This window comes from Podarcis filfolensis, assembly GCF_964270895.1.
Source record: "Podarcis filfolensis genome assembly, chromosome: 6".
Classification (NCBI taxonomy): domain Eukaryota; kingdom Metazoa; phylum Chordata; class Lepidosauria; order Squamata; family Lacertidae; genus Podarcis; species Podarcis filfolensis.
The window spans coordinates 20,456,343-20,475,609 of NC_139609.1; the positions used below are offsets into that span (position 1 = coordinate 20,456,343).

General features: G+C 40.6%; 2 protein-coding genes across 4 annotated transcripts in view; one reads left to right on the forward strand and one right to left on the reverse strand.

Annotated features, from left to right (window-relative positions):
* The window catches only part of CAMSAP2 (calmodulin regulated spectrin associated protein family member 2), a 188,232-nt gene that overhangs the window by 140,192 nt on the left and 28,773 nt on the right, over nucleotides 1–19,267 (forward strand). For 2 of the 3 annotated variants that reach the window (XM_083620237.1, XM_083620236.1), the window contains 2 exons: nucleotides 13,148–13,309; nucleotides 13,630–13,713. In XM_083620237.1, coding sequence (XP_083476363.1) covers nucleotides 13,148–13,309; nucleotides 13,630–13,713 — 246 coding nt within the window. Of the gene's footprint in view, nucleotides 1–13,147; nucleotides 13,310–13,629; nucleotides 13,714–18,798; nucleotides 18,832–19,267 lie in introns of all 3 variants that reach the window. The other variant, XM_083620235.1, reaches the window with a different exon arrangement.
* Nucleotides 1–19,267, reverse strand: part of DDX59 (DEAD-box helicase 59) — a 114,291-nt gene that overhangs the window by 60,180 nt on the left and 34,844 nt on the right. The window lies entirely within an intron of this gene.

Genomic DNA, 19,267 nt, shown 5'->3' on the forward strand with positions numbered 1-19,267 from the left:
CCGCCATCTGTAGGCATTCGTTCCATAACACGCACAGACATTTCCCCTTACTTTCTAGGAGGAAAAAAGTGAGTGTTATGGAACAAAAAATACGGTATGTACTTGCCCATATCCACTTTTGGGGGTGTTAATTTATTATATCTATTTTTTATATACCACTTTTCTTTGAGGTTGGGTGTTTTTTTTTTAAAGGAAGGACCATATAAAACAGATGTGCCTGCATATGACTATACTCCCTTAATGTTGGTGTTCGATCAAATTGTATGTTACATGGCTGTAGCTGGATCTTGACAAGGTATGGTCAGGGATCAGCATGGAGAGATGAGTGAGATGATAGGTACAGTCCTTTCTCAGGGAAGGAGGAATGGAGCTTTCCTTCACCAGGGCAGAGGTGGGTTTGAAAGGGCCATGTGTGTACCACAGTTCTGTTTGAGAGCTGAAAAAGCACAGAACGTCGTAATGGGTTTAACTCTCTTAAAAATTTCTGTCTCTTGTGGCTGTGAAAATATGCTTGGGAATAAGTCGGCAGGCTCTGCTGAAATGTCAGAAGTCACAAAGGTGGCAGAATAACATTTCCAGTAGTTGGGCTGCATTTCCTGTGCTCTGCAATTGTTCTCTTTTAAGACTGGCAAAATAAAAGAGCATGCCAGTTATCCAATTTGCATAATTACACAGGTTGATTAATTCAGAATTTCTTTGGGATTGAATGCATATAGAATCGTAGCTACCTTTTTTCCAAGTGAGCAGTCAGCACAATCCTAGGTGTAGCTTGTTCTGAAAATAATAATAATAATAATAATAATAATAATAATAATAATAATAGTTGTTGTTATTATTATTATTATTATTATTATTATTATTATTATTATTTAGACCAGAGCTTTCCAAGGCGTGTATCGTGACACGTTTGCCATGCAAACGCTGCCCACGCTCCTTCCGGATCTAGAAAGGGATTATTTGAACCTCCGGTTTGCTAGTAAAACTGAATTACTGTGTCTTGAGATGCTGCATGCCTAAAACGTGTGTCACCAACATAGAAAGCTCTGATTTAGACAATCACACTTAACCACCTATGAAGCTGTGTTTCCCTTTTCTCTTGGCTTCTTCATGGGAATAAGGCAAGTTATATATAGAAAATAAGGCACACTTGCTGCAAAGCTACTGGCAGATATCTGATCCGTCTATGTGGCTCTGATCAATAAAGCTATGCAAGCTGAACTGAGATGAGAACCTACCTCCTAATCAGTTACACTGGAATGAGCAATGTTGTGTTCTTACTGGTGCTACCTCCTTAATATTCCAGTATATTAGCAAGCTCTGTGTCTGATGTTTGGCTTTCTGAACACACACTCAATTGCGTCATGTAGCTTTATTCTAGATTACAAATCAAACTAGAACAGTAGGAAAGACTGCTCTAGTGAATAACTACAAGGGCATCAATATCTCTGATTTTCAGTATCCTGCAGCTACATTCCAACATCCTAAGCTTAAATAAATACCCAGGCTTGTGAATGTTAAAAATCTGACCCTCTGTGTGTCAATCCTTTAGTTATACAGTATGAGTAAAATAGTGAAAAGGTCTCCCATCTCTCTGGGGCCTAATTAATGTAGAGTACTCATTGAACTCTGTATATAAGTGAAACTCCGTTAGCTACAGTTCAGTGCTTACTGTAATTAATATATCGGAAAGTGGTTTGCTGAGGGCACCCACCCAAGAAATTTTGTCTTGGTTTTGTTCACTCCACTCCCATCTCCCCAAACTAGGAAATACATCAGACTTCAGTGCCACCACTTTAAAGCTGCAATTAAAAAAAAATCACTTTAATATTAAATATGTTAGGAAATGGGGAATGTATCTGGACTGAGGCGTCAGATGGGTTTGGGATACTTTTAAAAGTCAGTAAGTTACAGAGAGCAAAGTCAAGCAGTTTGTTTTCCCAGTAGTCAACATTACCCTAATTTTTCAACGAGCTCCACACCAGGACTGGCTGTAGAAATATTTGTTTGTTTTTCCCTGTGTGTTCCATGCAGCACTTGTATGTTAGATCCTTATTGGAGGCCCTGATCCGTTTCCCGCACTGACAGCTGAAGTATTGTAGGTGGGTCAGGGTCTTCTTGGTGATAATCAGAAAAAGCAGGAGGTGGAAGATGTCTAATTTCCATACCAGAAGGGGCAACCAGTGATGCTTTCCCCTTCAATATGTCCCCGTGCTCTGTTGCCTCAAGGGCTATAGCTCAGGCAGTGGAAGAACACCTCTGTTGCAAGCAAGTTTAGTCCTTGGCACATCCAGGACCTTGTTCTTGGTGATGGGAAAGACTTCTGCTGAAAATGCTGGAGAGATTTTTGCAGTTGGGGGTCAACAATCCTGGGGCTAGATGGACCAAGGGTCTGACTCTGTGTAAGGCTGTTTTGGGTGCCCATATGCTTACTTCCAGGTCAACTCATTCTCAGCATCAGAGCTGGGCTAGAAGAAAAATGGTAGCGTGGCAAGGTTCACCTCCCCTTATCCACATTAATTAATTAAATGCACACACCTTTTATATATGAATAGCACAGGCATGAGTTAAGAAACAAATACAGCTCTTGCAGTCCATTTTCATCCTAAGCTTTGTGAAATTCCCCCCCATGACTTGACAGACATAATTACTACAATTAATAATAATAATAATAATAATAATAATTTAATTTCTGTAGTGAAGAGAATGAGCATGCCTCTCTAATCGAGGTTATACTTCTACTTCAAATAGTTCAGCACCCTAGAGAGACAAGGCAAGGTAAATAGAACAGAAACTCTTCCAGAGGACTGTAGCATGTTAATGAGAGTTAATTTTACTGCCCAAAGGAAGCTTTTCCTTCTCCAACTCAGGTGAAGAGTAGGTGAAGGAGCTCAGGAAAGTCGAGAGATCCCTTAAATGCCTTGCCCTTGCCTCGTAATGTTTAGTAGCATTCCCCGAATAAAGCTTCTCTAAAGCAGCATTAACTTCCGGATTCCCAATAAGCCCTTCGTTGTGGCTTTATATCTAATTATCATTTTAAACCACGAGATACTTCAATGTACTGATGTAACAGTGCCGTCTCATCTCCTCCCGCAGTGCTTGAGCTTTTTCCCAGTCACTGGGCCTTTCTGTCTAGCTGTCATTGTTCTGCCAGCTTGTCACAGTCAGTCCCTTATCCACTAGATGAGGAAATGTGCAGGTCAGCTTTCTAGTAAATCTGTTAGTCAGCAGCTTATCACTCTGTAGGGTTTGTATTACTGTAATGACTAAAGGGGACACAAGTCTTTATGTGATAAGTATTCTCCCCCCCCCCCAACCTGTCCATCTCCACTTCTCTCATGCCACTAATGTGTTCGGTTTTAAGTTGGAGCCTCGGAAATGCCCGGCTGAGACCTCCTAACCTGGATCTTTGTGCAAAGCAGAGTCTGACAGAATCCATCTCATCACTTCCCACTGTTGTGTGGCGCTGGGGCTGCGCTCTTTCAAAGCCAATTATAAACAATGAGTGCCCTTATGTGGTTGCTCTTTTGCTTCCTAGAAACTTCCTTAAGCCTGTGTTCTCTCTAAAATGTGCCATTACTGGATGCACTTTAGAATATTATAGAAATAAAGTACCTTGCAATAAATGAGTATTTCAAAATTGAATAAAAGAACCCAGTGTGAAATATATATATTCCAAAGAAGCCTAAATTTTGCAGTGTGTGCCTCACCTCCTGCCTTTAAAAATAGCATTTCCTGGATTTACAGATACACAAATGAACAGTCCTGTTTTTCAAGCTCCTTTTGAACAGAAGCTTATAAGAGCAACTGAGATGAGATACATTTCACTATTAATGATTTTCAGAGATACCAGCAGTTTTCTAATTTTAGACTCCCAGCTGAAAAGCTAGCACTGTGTGAGTGCTGTGTGACATTTGTATGGCATTGTGGGATGAGTTTTACTGTATTAAGCTTGTTGATTTATATCTGAAATCCAGTCCTGCCAAGAGCTGCTTTATATGTAGCTGTCTCAATCCAGTTTGGCATATATAGACATAATAAGTAGGCATCAGCACACATCCCTTGCTAGATGATGAGCCCCACGCAGTCAGTGCAGATGCTTGTCCCTGCCTGATTTAGCTGATGCTTGTGCATAACCCTGGTTAGCAGATTGTTGACAAAGTCAATTCTCTTTGGTAGAGGAAGCAGGAAGTTGAACTGAGCCCTTCCTACAAACAGCTTTGGTGTAATCACTATTTCTTGTCAAAATGTGCGTTTGTGCTATGTGAAACATTTTCTCGTATAAACTTTTGATTTGTATTCCCCTCCCTCTGTGCAGTTCACCATGACACTCTTGAAGTCACTTGTTGTTGTTGTTGTTTGTTGTTCTTTAAATCCTCAGCCCAATCCTGTGATATAGTTTAGGTTGCAAAACAGCGACATGTTCAAGGCAACCCATTGAGTTCCATGTCAAAGCTGATACAGTGGTACCTTGGTTCCCAAATGGCTTGGCAGCCGAACGTCTGTTCCGGCTGTCGGCATTGTTTCTGGGGCCAATCAGAAGCTGCGCCTTGGTTTGCGAACGTTTTGGAACGGACTTCCAGAATGGATTGAATTCGGGAACCAAGGTACCACTGTATTGGGTTTAAACCTAAGCTTTCCTGTCCTAAGTCTGTTACTGCACACTAGCTAAAGTTACAACATTGGGAGCATCTGGTTGGCCACCGCCTGTGTTCTGATCCAGCAGTGCCCTGCTTATGGATCAGCAAAACTATGTATTGTAGAGGTCAACCGAAAACCTGTAATACCTTCCCTTTCAGTATGTTGCCTTCTCCACTGTGCGTGCGCACACTCTTCCTCTTTCTCTCTTTTCCTTCAATCCAGCAGAAGTACTTCTCTATTGTGTGTTCATTTTTATGTGCTATGAATCTGGAATTCTATTACACACTGTCTGATTTCAAAACAAGAGCTCTTTTTAAAAACAGCAACAGTGGTGCTTTTTAATATTGACACTAAATCTCTCTCTTTAAAGAAAAGCTACCCCCTTTTAATAAATGTGCTTTGATTATTTTAAGCTGAGTATTAGTCACAGAACAGCACTGTGTGGAAGTGATGAAAGTGCATACAGTAACAAAAACAAAGGTTCAGTATAGTCCCCCACCTGCATCTCAAGAAACAGCAGTTGCCATAAGGGATGCTATTAAGAACCATTTAGTTTCCATGGTGATAGGCTTACAAGGTGAAAAGAGAGAACCTGCCAATTTTTGAAACAATTACATTAGTGATCCCTCTGGTATACTTTAGAGATGTATGTATTACAGCTCTTTTTTTCTTCTTTTTTTTGCAATATCTTTAGAATTCTGTGGGTTACAGTCTCAAGAATGCAAATATTTCTGGCAGGGAGTCATTACAAAATAGACTGTCTCCTTTGCATCCTTGCATACACGAAAGCAAGGATTGTGGCCCGTGGGCAGCCAGTGGCCCACAATCTTCATTCAGGTGGTTCACAGCATGTTTGTAAAAATACAATTAAAAGCATCTAGGGTGGTGCTAAACTGGCATAGCAACAAGACCAACAGTATCTGTGAGTGGTTTCCTACCTCATGCAGTGGATTAACATGTACTAAAGTGGAGCAGAAGCCCACAGGGGATTGTGCATGGCAGTTTCAATTCATGGATACTGATCCTTTGAGGGGTCACTTTTTGAGGATTCTCAGACAAGCCACAATCATGCATGTGCGACACTTGCTAATTTCATTCTGCGTAATGTGAAACTCCTTCAGTAACTCTGTCATTTTCATCACAGTATTGATGTAGATCAGTGTTTCCCAAGCTTGGGTCTCCAGCTGTTTTTGGACTACCATTCCTATCACCCCTGATCACTGGTCCTGCTAGCTAAGGATGATGGAAGTTGTAGTCCAAAAACTGCTGGAGACCCAAAATTTGGGAAACCATGATGTAGATGGAGCCAGGCCATTGAAAAGCATTTCATCTTAATATTGGATTGTCTCAAATGCTTCCCTGGCCACCTTATAACCACTTCCAGGTGCCTGACTAATATTGTGAGCAGAGAAATCTTTGATTCAGTCTCACCTCTTCTCAAGGCCACGTAGTGATATCAATGCAAGCTATTCTCTCTTGGATTGGCCACCAAACCTGTAATGTGAAGACCGTTGTACTGACCTACCATTCAGTACATCTGGGATGTCTGAGAGAATGAATATGAAACATTTGATAGCTGGGATGTCTGAGAGAATGAATATGAAACATTTGAACATAATAAAGCAGTGGTTCTCAAACTTTTCCCGCTGATGACTATTTGAAATTCCATTATTAACAGATCTAATTTATAACAGTAAATTTTACCTATTACTTTTTAAAAGTTTGCAATGATTTAAAAAAACTCTGCAACTTCAACTTCTAGATGCCATTATGGAGACCTGCTTAATTTCTTCAGGTTACTTAGCATGCTTAAGTGGCAGTGACATAACTCTAATGCTTTTTACAAAGTATAATCAGGTTGCTGCTTATAATTATATGCCGGCTAAGCAATCATCTGGAATGTGACATAATTCCCAAGAGTACATTTATCAGATCTACTCTTCTCATACTAGACTCACTTACAAATTAAGCCAGTGTATAAAAGTTACTGAGATACAAGAGAAGGAAAAACAAAACGCTTCTTTCCAGTTTTCTGACACATCAACATATGTGCCTGAAGCTTGATAGTGTATAAAATTGTATAAAATATTAAAGGTCTTTTTACACACACCTCATTATGCTTTTTTGTGCTCTGCAAAATTTTTGCAAGATCTCTCAGGAGTAACCTTGTCTGTTATTGTTTTAAGAGAATTCCATTCCGTTCCACTTCTAATTTGTATATCATCTTTCTATATTACTATACACAAGGAAGTGTACAGTAACAAAATACACAACAAAGGACACACACCTTACAATAATCTGATCCAATACAAAAAGTCATAATAAAACATAACTTTAAAATGGAATGACTTATACCAAAAAGTAATATTCAATAATCTATTAGAATATAACAGTACACAATAAAATTAACTCTCAAAACATCAGCAAATGACAATTAAAAGGAAATTCACAATTACAATAAATAATTACTAAACTATGATCAGTAAAAATAACTGCTAGTCACAATGCATAAAATACCACTATATAAAGGCAAAACTGTGTAAAAGGATCAAATTGAGAAACAAAACACGTACAACTTATAACATCTGCTATGAGCCATGTTGCGCCTAGTTCAAAAAATTTCCCAGCAATGATCTTTCTGGTAGATCCGTTTTTCTCAACTAAACATCCGCATTCTGTGCCACCAGTATATGTGTTAATGTGTCTGACCACTCAATCACATGCATAGCTGGGGACAAATCTCTTTTTAAAACATGAAATGAGGCCCGTGCTGAGAACAGCAAGATCCTACCATGTCTCTTGCTTTGCCTTGCTGTGTGATCTCATGCTTCAAGCAATTTTATCCCCAGCCTGGATCTGATACTGAAAGTGGGTTGGGAAGGAAATTGCTTGAAACATAATGAGGAAAAGTGGAAGGCACAGTTATCTCCCTAAACCTGGATGCTTGATTTCATCAGAGAAATAGGAGAACATCAAAGATGGGTGAATCAAATATTTGGCCCTTGTGGTTATCTTCTAGCAGGATCAAATTTGCTGTAAAACTACCTAGAACTGAGAGGATAATATTTCAAAATGAATTTTATGAAAGAGAGACAGTGGTTCTTTAATTCAAAAGGTGAAACCAGCAACATGTTGGGTAGTATCTGACTAAGTTATACTCAGAAATTGACCAACTCAGTTGATCTCAAAAGTTGATACTATCGATGGTTATATAACCAAGAGGGCTAGGATTAGTGACTTGTTTATATAAGAAAGTTGGAGCTAAGGCCCAACACTTGACTTGATTGTTAATAAATGTTCTGTTTAATCATTGATGTTGTTACATTGCTGTAATCTTATTACGTGGGGCAGGAAATTTCTCTGTACTAGATTTGCTATATGGTCCATTGTCACACTGGTGACTGAGTGAGTGTGCATACGTAGGGGAGAGTGGGCAAGGAAGTGGGCCTTTTTCTCCCATGCTAGCTGGGTGAGAAGCAAACAGAAGGTGACAGTGAAAAAAAGTGTTTTGGAGAGTGTTAAAGGAAGGCCTGGGTGCACGGGGAAAGGCCAGATCCCCCTGGCCACCTTCTTCTTCCCCACGTGACCTAGAGATCTGCATCACAAATGGCCAAATCGGATGCAGAAGGAGCAGCACAGTAACGAGAAAGGTGGTCAGAAGCAGCAGCTAGCTAGCTAGCCAGCCTGCAGATCCCTTGCTGCCATTGATGCCACTGCATCCCAGGCATTGAATGTGTCCGTAGCATGTAGGGTTAGGGAGCATGCCTAGGGATACCCGCCGAATTCTTAGGCTATGCCCAGCCTGCTCCCTGTGCTGACTTCAGGGACAGGAGGGAATGCCCAAGGTGGGCAAAAGAAGATAAAGCCACTCGCTTTCTGCCACTGCACGTTGGCCAACTCTTCAACCTGCCTGGCTGCTGCCCAGTATAAAGGTTTTTTGCTAAGGTCTTAGGGTGGGTTGGCTAGGTTTGGGGGTGGAGGGGAGGGTAGGTGTGGCTGGCAAGTGAAGCAAGCAGGGGTGCAGCAGCCCCTAGTGTAGAAAAAAATGTTGAGTTAAACATGCATCGTTGTACTTAATGCACTGCTAGATAGGTCAAGCTATAGAATAATGAATGGCATTCTGGATGTTATTGGACTCCAGTGTCCATCAGCCCCAGACAATATGGCCAGTGGTCAGGGGTGCTTGCAGTGCACCAACATCAGGAGGGCTACAGTTTCCCCAGCCTGATCTAGGGAATCTCATTCTAAATTAAAAATAGGCATTTTCTATTTCCAGTAATTGTATGCTTCGTGGAGAAGATTGCAAACAATATAAAAATAAAATAAAATAAGATTTCAAAACTTGGCACTGTGTACAAAATAATTCCATGGGACTTAAATAATAGTGTAATTACCCTTCTTGCTAAATGGAATTCCTGTGAATCTGTCAACATGCAAGTTCTGCAATTAATCTTTTGCAGGATTGGAATTTGACTCTTTGGGTTTTTTATTGTTGATTATAGAACACCACATTTTTCAGTGAGTGTTACTTCATGCTTATTGTTGTTTGGTGTTCCTGGTGGCGGTATGGGGAGGGGAAATATTTAATTGACTGATAGAAATAATTGCCAAATTGGTTACTTTATTAGGAAGGCTTTCTGTTTATGAAGCTTGAATGATTTGGTAGCTTAGGATATCACCCACTTGGACTCAACTGACCATAATAAGCCCCTTTGTAGTACAAATATCCCCACTCACTAGTTCAGTCTTTAAAAATTGAGGGCGGCCCACATAATGCTGTAAAGTACGTTCTTCGTCTTTTGTGAAGATGAAACGCAAGTGGCACTCACATAATGCCAGCTACAGCATTGTTCAGACTACTTATGCTTTATCTTTATATTGACCTTCAAGAACAAATGTTCCCTAGAGGCAATCTTGTGCAAGAAAACAGATGCATAGGCATTTATCCACATAGCTCTTTCATTTGCACATATAGATAATTTAATGTTTACACATGCAAGATTTTTCTGCATCTAACATTTATTATGATTCGTACATTACATTTATACCCCACTTTTCCTGCAGAGATCTCATGGTCACATGCATGGTTCTTCCCCTCCCCATTTTATCCTCGCAACAACCGTCTGAGTAGGGTTGCCACCTTTGGTCTGGCAAAATACAGGAAAGGTCCAGGGTAGGGGATTGCATACCTTGCAAGTGTCCCAGGCCAGGACATCCCCCCCTTTTAAGTCATTTTGGTTGTCATGATCTCACGTGATTTTGCTGTGCAATTCCTCCTCGAAAGCATTTAGAAATATTATGTGTATTCTCTCTTCTTTTTCTTTCTTGGGTGTGCCAAGGTTTATTCTGGGGAGAAAGCAGTTAGTGAGGCAAGTAGCCACTTGGCGAGCTATTCAGTCAAATGGCCGAAAGAACCACACCTTAACTCTCCAGGATTTCTGATCAGATGGAAAAGCATAGCAAGTTGTTGCTGCCAGGTGGTGGGGAGAATGCTAGCAAAAAAACCGAACCAAGTGGTTACATGCCTCATGCTAAGTTAACATACGACCAGTTGTTGGCACATTTATACTGTGCGGACCTCAGCTGTGCCTTGTACCTCCACTTCCTGTAAACAGCAGGGATGCAACCAGCCCAGAGGTCAAGTGAGTATCACACCAAGTGCCCTACCACACCACCCACTACTAGAGTGGAGGCTGGAAGAGACACAGGTTTCTGGCAAGAAAGAGGAGCAGCACCAGAATCCCCATCAGTGGAAGGTCTTACTGCATTACCCCTGCAGCTTGTTGCTGTGCAATAAGCCATTTGGTTTTTTACTCCATAGTTCAGTGGTAGCTAACCTGTGGCTCTTCAGATGTAATGGAATTCCAGCTCCCATCATCTCTGATCATGGGCTGTGCCACCTGGGGCTGATGCAAATTGGAACCGAACTATATTTGGAGTACTGCAGATTAGCCACGCCTGTCATGGTTCCCACCTGTTAGACAAAACTTGGAGTTATATAGGCTACATCACTGCTTAATAACCCTTTAAGCTTCAGATTCGGCATCCCTTGCAGGCTCCAGTCTCAACAACAGTTAAAGTGTTGTGTGGTTAGATCTTTTCTTCCTATGAGGCTAGGATCTCCTGTGACCATTATTTTATGTTGTGGTTGTAATAAGTTGTAATATGTACTGCACTTAATCTTAGCCAAAAGGACAAGAAGCTAAAGCTCCTCTGTTGGCTAGCAAGGCCGATCTTACACCTTAATAACTGTTGATATATACTATTGTTGTGCTGTGTATTTTGGATCTATGGACCGTAATAAAGCGGTGTGTGTAATATGTGCAGTCGTACCTTGTTTTTCTAATAGCTTAGTTATTGAATGTTTTGGCTCCCGGACACTGCAAACCTGGAAGTGACTGTTCTGGTTTGTGAACTATTTTTGGAAGCTGAACGTCCGACGAGGCTTCCACGGCTTCCGATTGGCTGCAGGAGGTTCCTGCTGCCAATCAGAAGCCGCGCTTTGGTTTCCGAACATTTTGGAAGTCGAACGAACTTCTGTTCAACTTCCAAGGTACGACTGTACTTGCATTCTTCTACACTTCTTGAGGAATGTTTCCCCCCCCCCCCGTTATTTGACATATTAATATCTGTAGGAATGTTGTTTTAGATAAAACAATATAAAGAGAAATAGAAACAAAAATGTAATTTCAGATACCTGAATTTTAAGTAGCTTGTAAAGAATGCTGTAGTTGCAAAAAAATTTTACAAAAAGATATTTAAATATCAGACATAATCTGCTCTGAAATTATATGAACAACCATTCAAAAAATAATTTTATGGTGGTAATGCTCAGTTAAAATATCTAGTTAATGGTAACTTGCAGATCATAGTATAAGTCCTATATAGTTGAATTTGGATTGCCTTGACTCAAATGAGTATTGTCTTGTTTTGAAATAAAGCCTTCAGAGCTAATTTGTTAACACCTTTTAATGTAAGTGTACCTTTACCATGTGTACTGCAGAGAAGACCTGGCAAACCCTATGTGTACTGTGACAAAGATTGTGTGAATGAATGTTTGAACAAGATTCTTCTCTGCAAAGCGATTTAATTCCCAAATAGCATGCGCCAAACAGAGGAAGCATTAGCTATGGTGCTTGAGAATAATTGTACTTCAAGACTCAATAAGCTTCTTACCATGCAGACCTAAATCTCCAGCATGGCTGAAGCTTCTGGAATTCGCACAAAGTAAGCAGTAATTACAGGAGATTTTGGAGATTATTTGGCAGATCAAGTCAAGCCTAACTACAAACGATCCAATTGCAGCTTTGTGTTTGTTTCTTTAAAAAAAACAAAAACCCTTTTGCATTAATATTTAAAAGTGGAAACCTGCAATAATTCATGGTGGGAGAAAAGGTTGAGCAGAGGGTTGCATCCCATCCTTTTGCTCTGACTTAGTCAATCCACAGGTCTCCAAAGAAGCTGTGTGTACACAAGATTGTACAGATTGAATATCTAAATCAGAGTGGGTGAGTCTGTGGCCCTCCAGATGTTGTGGACCCCCCCCAACTCCAGCATTGCCAGAGGTCGGGGAGTATGGAAGTTGTGAACAACTGAAGTGTCTCAGGTTCCATGTCCCTCTTCTAAACGGGCTAAGAAATCCACAGTCCTGTTGGACTGGCATGGCGGAGACATAATGATGTCTTTGTGAATTGGTCTCAGGAAGCAAGTTGCGCAGGGACAGAGGCATGCTTAGGGTTCCTTGTGCCCTTGGCAAGGAGCTGCATCACCCACCCACCCAAATCACTTTACTGCCATAGCCACATTAGAAATTACTACATTTTACGCAATCCATGTACTTGAAGCGAGGTTGAGGCAAGAAGCAAGGGTAATGAACCCCTAGGTAGGCCTCTGCATGGGGACCTGCTTGCAACACCACATTTGTTTGGGCCCAGGAATCCCTAGGGCTACTGGAATAGATGGAATGGCAGTTGCACCTGCTAGTTCTGTGGATAAAACATCTCTGCAGGAGAAGCTCATGTGTGGATAGGAACTGTCTCAAAGTCACACAGTGAGGTTTGTGGTTGAGTGGCCCAGTCTGGTCTGGCTCAGTCCTAACCCAGCACTCTTAACTGCTACATCATTTAAAGGATATAATATTTAAAAGAGTTGCTCAGATGACTGTTGAGAACTTAGGATGCTCAAAGTGCTATTTTAATGCTCAATACCAATTGGTACCAATGTTCCTAAAGAGCCTCTTCCATAGATAGCCGCTGGAAAGAGTTTCATATTGGCACTCTTTGCTAAATTATTTGAGGGAGATCTTACGGTCTTTTATCTTTGTGCTTTTAGATGTGCTTCCAGTTGATTAAAATATATTTTAAGACCATTCACCTTGCAAAAAAAAATACTTTTTTGTCTTAAGCGAATGACGTCCTTCGGATACACACCTGCTTAAGAAAAAAAAAGCCGTGGTTTAATTTTTGTAGACAAGTAGTCTCAAAATACCTGTGATTACATCTCTTTGCAGAGTGCTCATTTGGCAATGATTGACACCCTTATGATGGCATATACGGTCGAAATGATCAGTGTTGAGAAGGTGATCGCGTGTGTGCAGCAGTATTCTTCCTTCTTCCAAGCTACGGATCTGCCCTATGACATAGAAGATGCTGTCATGTTTTGGATAAATAAGGTAAGACATACTGCAAATACTCTTCATATAACATAGGATATTTGTTTTCCTAAGATGATTATGTGGGGGGTTATTGTTTGTTATTATGGTATGTATTTTGTGTTTTTATATTGTAAACTGCCCTGTGATCTTCAGATGAAGGGCAGTATAAATAATAAGAATAATAAATCAAACTGTACTATCTTGAAAATATTTGATTCATTACATAATGAAATTATATCAATATGTCTTTTTTACACACAAAGAGTATTAAATTGTTTGTCCTCTTCATCTCAGGAAGAGTGCAAAATTCATTGAAGGCCTTCTTTTTGTCATTTTAGGTAAACGAACACCTAAAAGACATCATGGAGCAGGAGCAAAAACTAAAAGAACATCATAGTGTGGAAACTCCAGGAGGTCAAAAGGTATGTCTAAGAAATGCACTAGCATAACAAGCATCCCAGTACAGCTGCAACCAACTTTCATTTTTGAAATACATTTCCCAACAGCTGTAAAATTACTTTTTGAATAGAGACTTAAACATCAGAGTTTCATTTAGACTTGTTTTGCTTACCTGGCTCTGTTTTGGTGATGTCAGGGGAAATTCTGGGAGAAACTGAGCAGAAATTTTGAATTTGGTACAAAGGAAGCACAAAACACTGTTACTGAAATCAATGTAGGGGTAGGCAAAAAAAACACCCCTTTGCTCTGTGTGTGCTATGGATTCAGCTCAAAATGTTGCCCTAGTGAGAGCAGAATGTAGCATATCGAGAGTGGCCACCCTCTGCACAGCCCAACTTTCAGCCCAGCCCTAAAACCTAATGTAATTAGGCCTTTGTGATAGTGTGCTAATGAGAACAGAGGCTGTCCTCTGTGAACAGGAGTCATATATGCCCTTCAGGAAATATTGGTGGGGCTGATCCTCGGTTTGGGCTTAGTGTTTTCTGTGGCATCCTCCCATAGAGAACTTTCATTTTTAAATTACTCTGATCAACCACTTATTCAATGGGACATTTTCTTCCAATACAAATAGCTTCAAAGGAACAACTTCCATCATGACCATGGCAGAGGAGGAAAGTGTTAAACTGTCCTTCCCCACCTGTTGCAATATCAGTTTTCCAACTCCACCCCTCAACAGCTGCTATTTGCATTATTTATTTGCATTAAAAATGTTTACGTTTAATTCAAAGATGCATTTAAAATTCCATCTGAAGTAAGCTCTTTCTTAGAAAGACTATTTCGCATTAAAGTTGTTAGCTTCTAAGGTGCTAGAGGAGTTTGTATATTTACACAAAATAGATGAAGTGATACGTTTATTATTAAAGATTGTCCTGAAGGTAGAGATTTCCTTGCCATTCCTGTTTTTCGATTGCCCTAGATTATTACTCTTGGACAAGTTCTCTTTCAAACTAGTGAAAGAAGTGAAATGAGTTGTTGTAGGAATAGGGAGCTAAAGGGAATTGCATGCAATCAGAGCCCATCAGCTGTACCCGTTTGGGTTCTTTAGCTGCCCCTATTAATTAAAATGGCTTTTATACGAAATATAAAAGAGTGTGGTGACTTCTCTTTCCACAGAGAATTGTAACTTCAAGTGTTTGTGTTTTTTTAACTCAAGTATTTAAATGATGCTAAACTCTTTCACCAGCGCTAAATTACCAAGTAATCTAAAGAGTTTATAAATTTTCACTTCGGGTTCACCACAGCTTACACAGCAGATATGATAGTGGCTTGTTACACCAGCATTTCTCATAGTACTTCTGGATGAGAGAGTCATTCATAGCACCTGGGTGCTTGATTGAGTCAGGGGTTGCCTAGCACATATGTGGATGCTCAATGAGTTGTGCATGATGAGTTACACTTTGTGGCAAACATTGGCATCACCCATGGACACCCATGTCAGTCCTTTGATTCTTCATATTTGCAGTCTTTAAATGTGGTCTTCTCTTGGGATCCAAGGATTCCTCCATCTCAAGAGGATGTGTGCTGCCCTTCCTTGCTCTCTCCTACACTGTGTCACTCACAGCTGTGCAGCCATCACATTAGGTTTCTGCACCAGTTTTCCTAAAGTTGCTGACATAGGCATATAATTGCAGCTGTCACTTCTGATGACTTTGGTCTCCCTTTTTCTGCCCTGTCCTCCCCCTGTCCCCAGTTTGTTTTCATTGTGTAGGGGGAGCTAAATTATTTGCTTCACTGGAGACTGTAATTAACTGACTCAGAACTGGGTCAGGTTAAGAAACACTAGTGTGTTAAGTCACACCAGTTCATAGATTTATACCTCCCCGTTCCCCACATACACTGTGATACTGTGATTGGAGGACCTTGTCGTGGCTTTAACCTTCACTTGGGATTTGTAATTTTTCACCCCTCTCTGCCCAAATTGGAAAGAACTGCAGAGCTGATTTCTGCAGTTGTTGGAGGCAGGTATTCCAGCCAGCACAGCCAGTGGAAGTTGTGCTTCCTCCCCCCTTTATCTTTCATATAATGGAACATTCATATTTTTAAAGTTGGAAGCCTGATTAAGCTATTGGTTTGGTTGTTGCCGGGGACGCGGGTGGCGCTGTTGGTAAAACCTCAGTGCCTAGGACTTGCTGATCGTATGGTCAGCGGTTCAAATCCCCGTGATGGGGTGAGCTCCCGTCGTTCGGTCCCAGCTCCTGCCCACCTAGCAGTTCGAAAGCACTCTTAAGTGCAAGTAGATAAATAGGTACCGCTTTATAGCGGGAAGGTAACAGCGTTTCCGTGTGCTGCGCTGGTGCTGGCTCGCCAGCTGCAGCTTCGTCACGCTGGCCACGTGACCCAGAAGTGTCTTCGGACGGCACCGGCTCACGGCCTCTAGAGCGAGATGAGCACGCAACCCTAGAGTCGGACACGACTGGCCCGTACGGGCAGGGGTACCTTTTACCTTGGTTGTTGCCATTAGCTACTGAAGTGATGGTTTCTGCTAATGCTACTCTTATTCATGCAGAAAGCTGCACTAATTTGTCTGCAAGGTTATCAGTTTCAAGCAACTTCATTACAGCAGTGTAATCCCAGGATAATATCAAGGAAGCTTTAATAATAGTTTTGTCATCTTAAAATCAATTTCACAGTGGTGTTGTATTAAATGAGCTTAAAAATGACAAAGTGGGAGATGGAGCCAAGTTAAATCTTGTGTAAATTTGGTTTATAATAATGTCCGTTTAGTTCATTTGGAATCATCCTACCCGTAGGGGAAAGGTCACGTGCAGTTATTTTAGCAGTTCAGTCAAGTAAAATACACTTAAAATGTATTTTCTAACGTATAATAAGTAGGTCATATTTGACAGGAAGTCTTCCTAAAGATAAAAGGGAGACAGATAGGTAGATCTCCTTCGGTAGGGATAGCTACAGCAAAGAGTGCTATCACCAAGAATGTCCAGTTTAGGTGGCATCTTGCCACATTTCAGATGGTGACGAGGGCACTCAAAGCCATGATGGGGCAGGGCACAGCATGAAGGAGGTATTTCTTCAAATATTATAGCCAAGACTTTGCAGAGCTTAAAGCTCAAAGCCACCACTTCGAATTGGGTTGGAAACTTAACATTAACCAAAACTGCACATTTCCGATTAGCCTCTTACGGTCTATTGGCACCAGTTAAGAGCTCAACTACTGAGCTCAACTACTGTACTGTTGCCCAGACACACTCTTCCAAAGCACCACATGCAGAATATATTGCAATAGTCCATGGTAGGCAACTCCTTATCTCAGAAGGGCCACAACTGTTGCACCAAGCAAAGATGGAACTAGGCACCCTTGCCCATAGATGCCACTTGAGCATCAAGCAGCTGAGCTGCAGTGAAAAGTGAGGAGACACAGCAGCATCCTCTACTTGTCTTATTCTACATCTAGGCAATTGTACAGATTGGGCTCAGAGGGAGTGGGGAAGGGAATAGGCAGCCATGGTGAGGAGGATGTGGACCTTCTTAGGGAATGGGATTGTCTTGCCCAAGTGCCCTGCAAAACCTGTATCTGGCACAGTGCAAATGTTTGTTGCTCAGAAACATGTGTGAATATCGTGTGTGTGTGTGTGTGTGTGTGTGTGTGTGTGTGAATCTTGCAGTGACACCTTTTGCAGGAACATTTACAGAAATTGTACATTTCAGTTTATGTATCAAAAAAGGCCTCTAGCTAAAAATATCAAAGCCTATGAACCAATTCCAATTATCTTCTGTAGGAACACAATATGGAATCTTCAGTTGAATGTACTTTTAAAAGCAAAACACCCACAGATTCTTGTTATTTGGGGGGTGGGGGAGCTGGCATTCACCACCAGCACAATCTTTTGATCCAATGAACTTCAACATCACTTATGTCAGTTGTGAGGAACCTTCAGCCCTCCACATGTTGCTGAACAACACCTTCCACCAGCCTGCACAAACATGTCCAGTGACCTGGTACGATAGGAGTTGTATTTCAGCCATATCTGGTGGTCCAAAGGTTCCCACACCTGATTTATGGGCTTCTTTTGGCCACGATCCGAAGATGCTCACATGCTTCACTCATTCATGCAACCAGATTTCTCTTGATACCTGTTTTTCTCTCAGAAACTGCCTCCGTAGAACCCTCATGCTTCTCTTTTTAAGAGCGAAAAGAAGTTTAAAAATATTTGTCTAAAGGGTTACTTTAAGAAAAAAGATAGCCTGAACGCATAAGGAGAATTTCTCAGTTAAGAATCTTTTGTGCCAGTTCCCTAAATCGCTTTTCAAAAGACTTGGGAGTCTCAGAGCAGCAAATTCTGGGTTTAAAATTTCACACACTTCCACACATACTGTTCATACATCTTTCTGGATCATGGTCTTCTTATTATAGATTTACTATTCTCACCAATTAACACCTACCTCATATTACTGCTGCTTATGTGTTTTCTCCACGACTTGTATTGTTGCCCAGAATGCTTTTCATTATGTTTTTTTTCACTACGAATATAGTCCAGGGCAAAACTATGTTCTTTTTTTAAAAAAGTTTTAAATCTTACACTTTAATCATGTTACCAAGTGGCATTGGATATTTTAACATAGCAGTTTCTGACCACAATAAATAGGCACATTTAGGAGTACTGCTATGTAATCCTTTGGTTCATGTGTTGCTGCTTCTTTGATAATCCGATGTCATGAATTCTAATACTGAATTAATTACCTAGGTAGAAAAATGGATTAGAATTGTAACAGTGCTACTTTTCTTATGGATAAAAGGCACCATTTTATGGATTTCTTTTTTTCACTAAGTGATAATTGTTCTGCTAAAACATGCTGAAAAGTACAAAAACCAAGTCATTATTTTCGCAGGAGTCCTTTTATTAACCACTTTTACAATTAATGAAAGCACTGGGAGTGTTCACACAGTGCAATTATGGATCATTCCTTTTGTGCAAAAATTAGAAGGTTTGAAGAGAATGTCTTGAAGGAATTGAATTGTAAACTCTGATCAAAATGTTCATCTTTCCTTTGCTCTTTGCTTTCCCTTCTTTTTCCTGCTGCTTCATCTGAAGTCTCCTTCCAAATGGTTTTGGAAACTGGTTCCTGTAAGTTTGCCCAACTGCTTCACTTTGATACAACAGTTTAATTTTGTATGAATGGCTCTGCCCATGTCATGCTGGTCCAGTCGTTCATTGCTCTCGTGCCTCTTTTACCAGTTTGGTAGATTTCTGTCCAAAGTGGCAGCAGAGGTAGATTATATGGGAACACTCTATGCTGTGCATCATGATTTGTACATGTTTGCATCTGTGTACGTAAAATAACTGCAATGTGGAAATCAAAGGGTTTTGTTTGGTGTTTGTGTTTTTTAGCCCAGGTTTTACATGACTGTAATAGTAGGTTTGTTCATATGCAAACTCATTTCTCTTTTATGTTTTGTGAATGACTTCCCTTTTCTAAGACCTCTGTAAAGACTATAGTTGTTAGTTAACACAGTTTTATTGAAACAGCTATGTACAGATTTGGGTTTCAGATGAGTAGGAT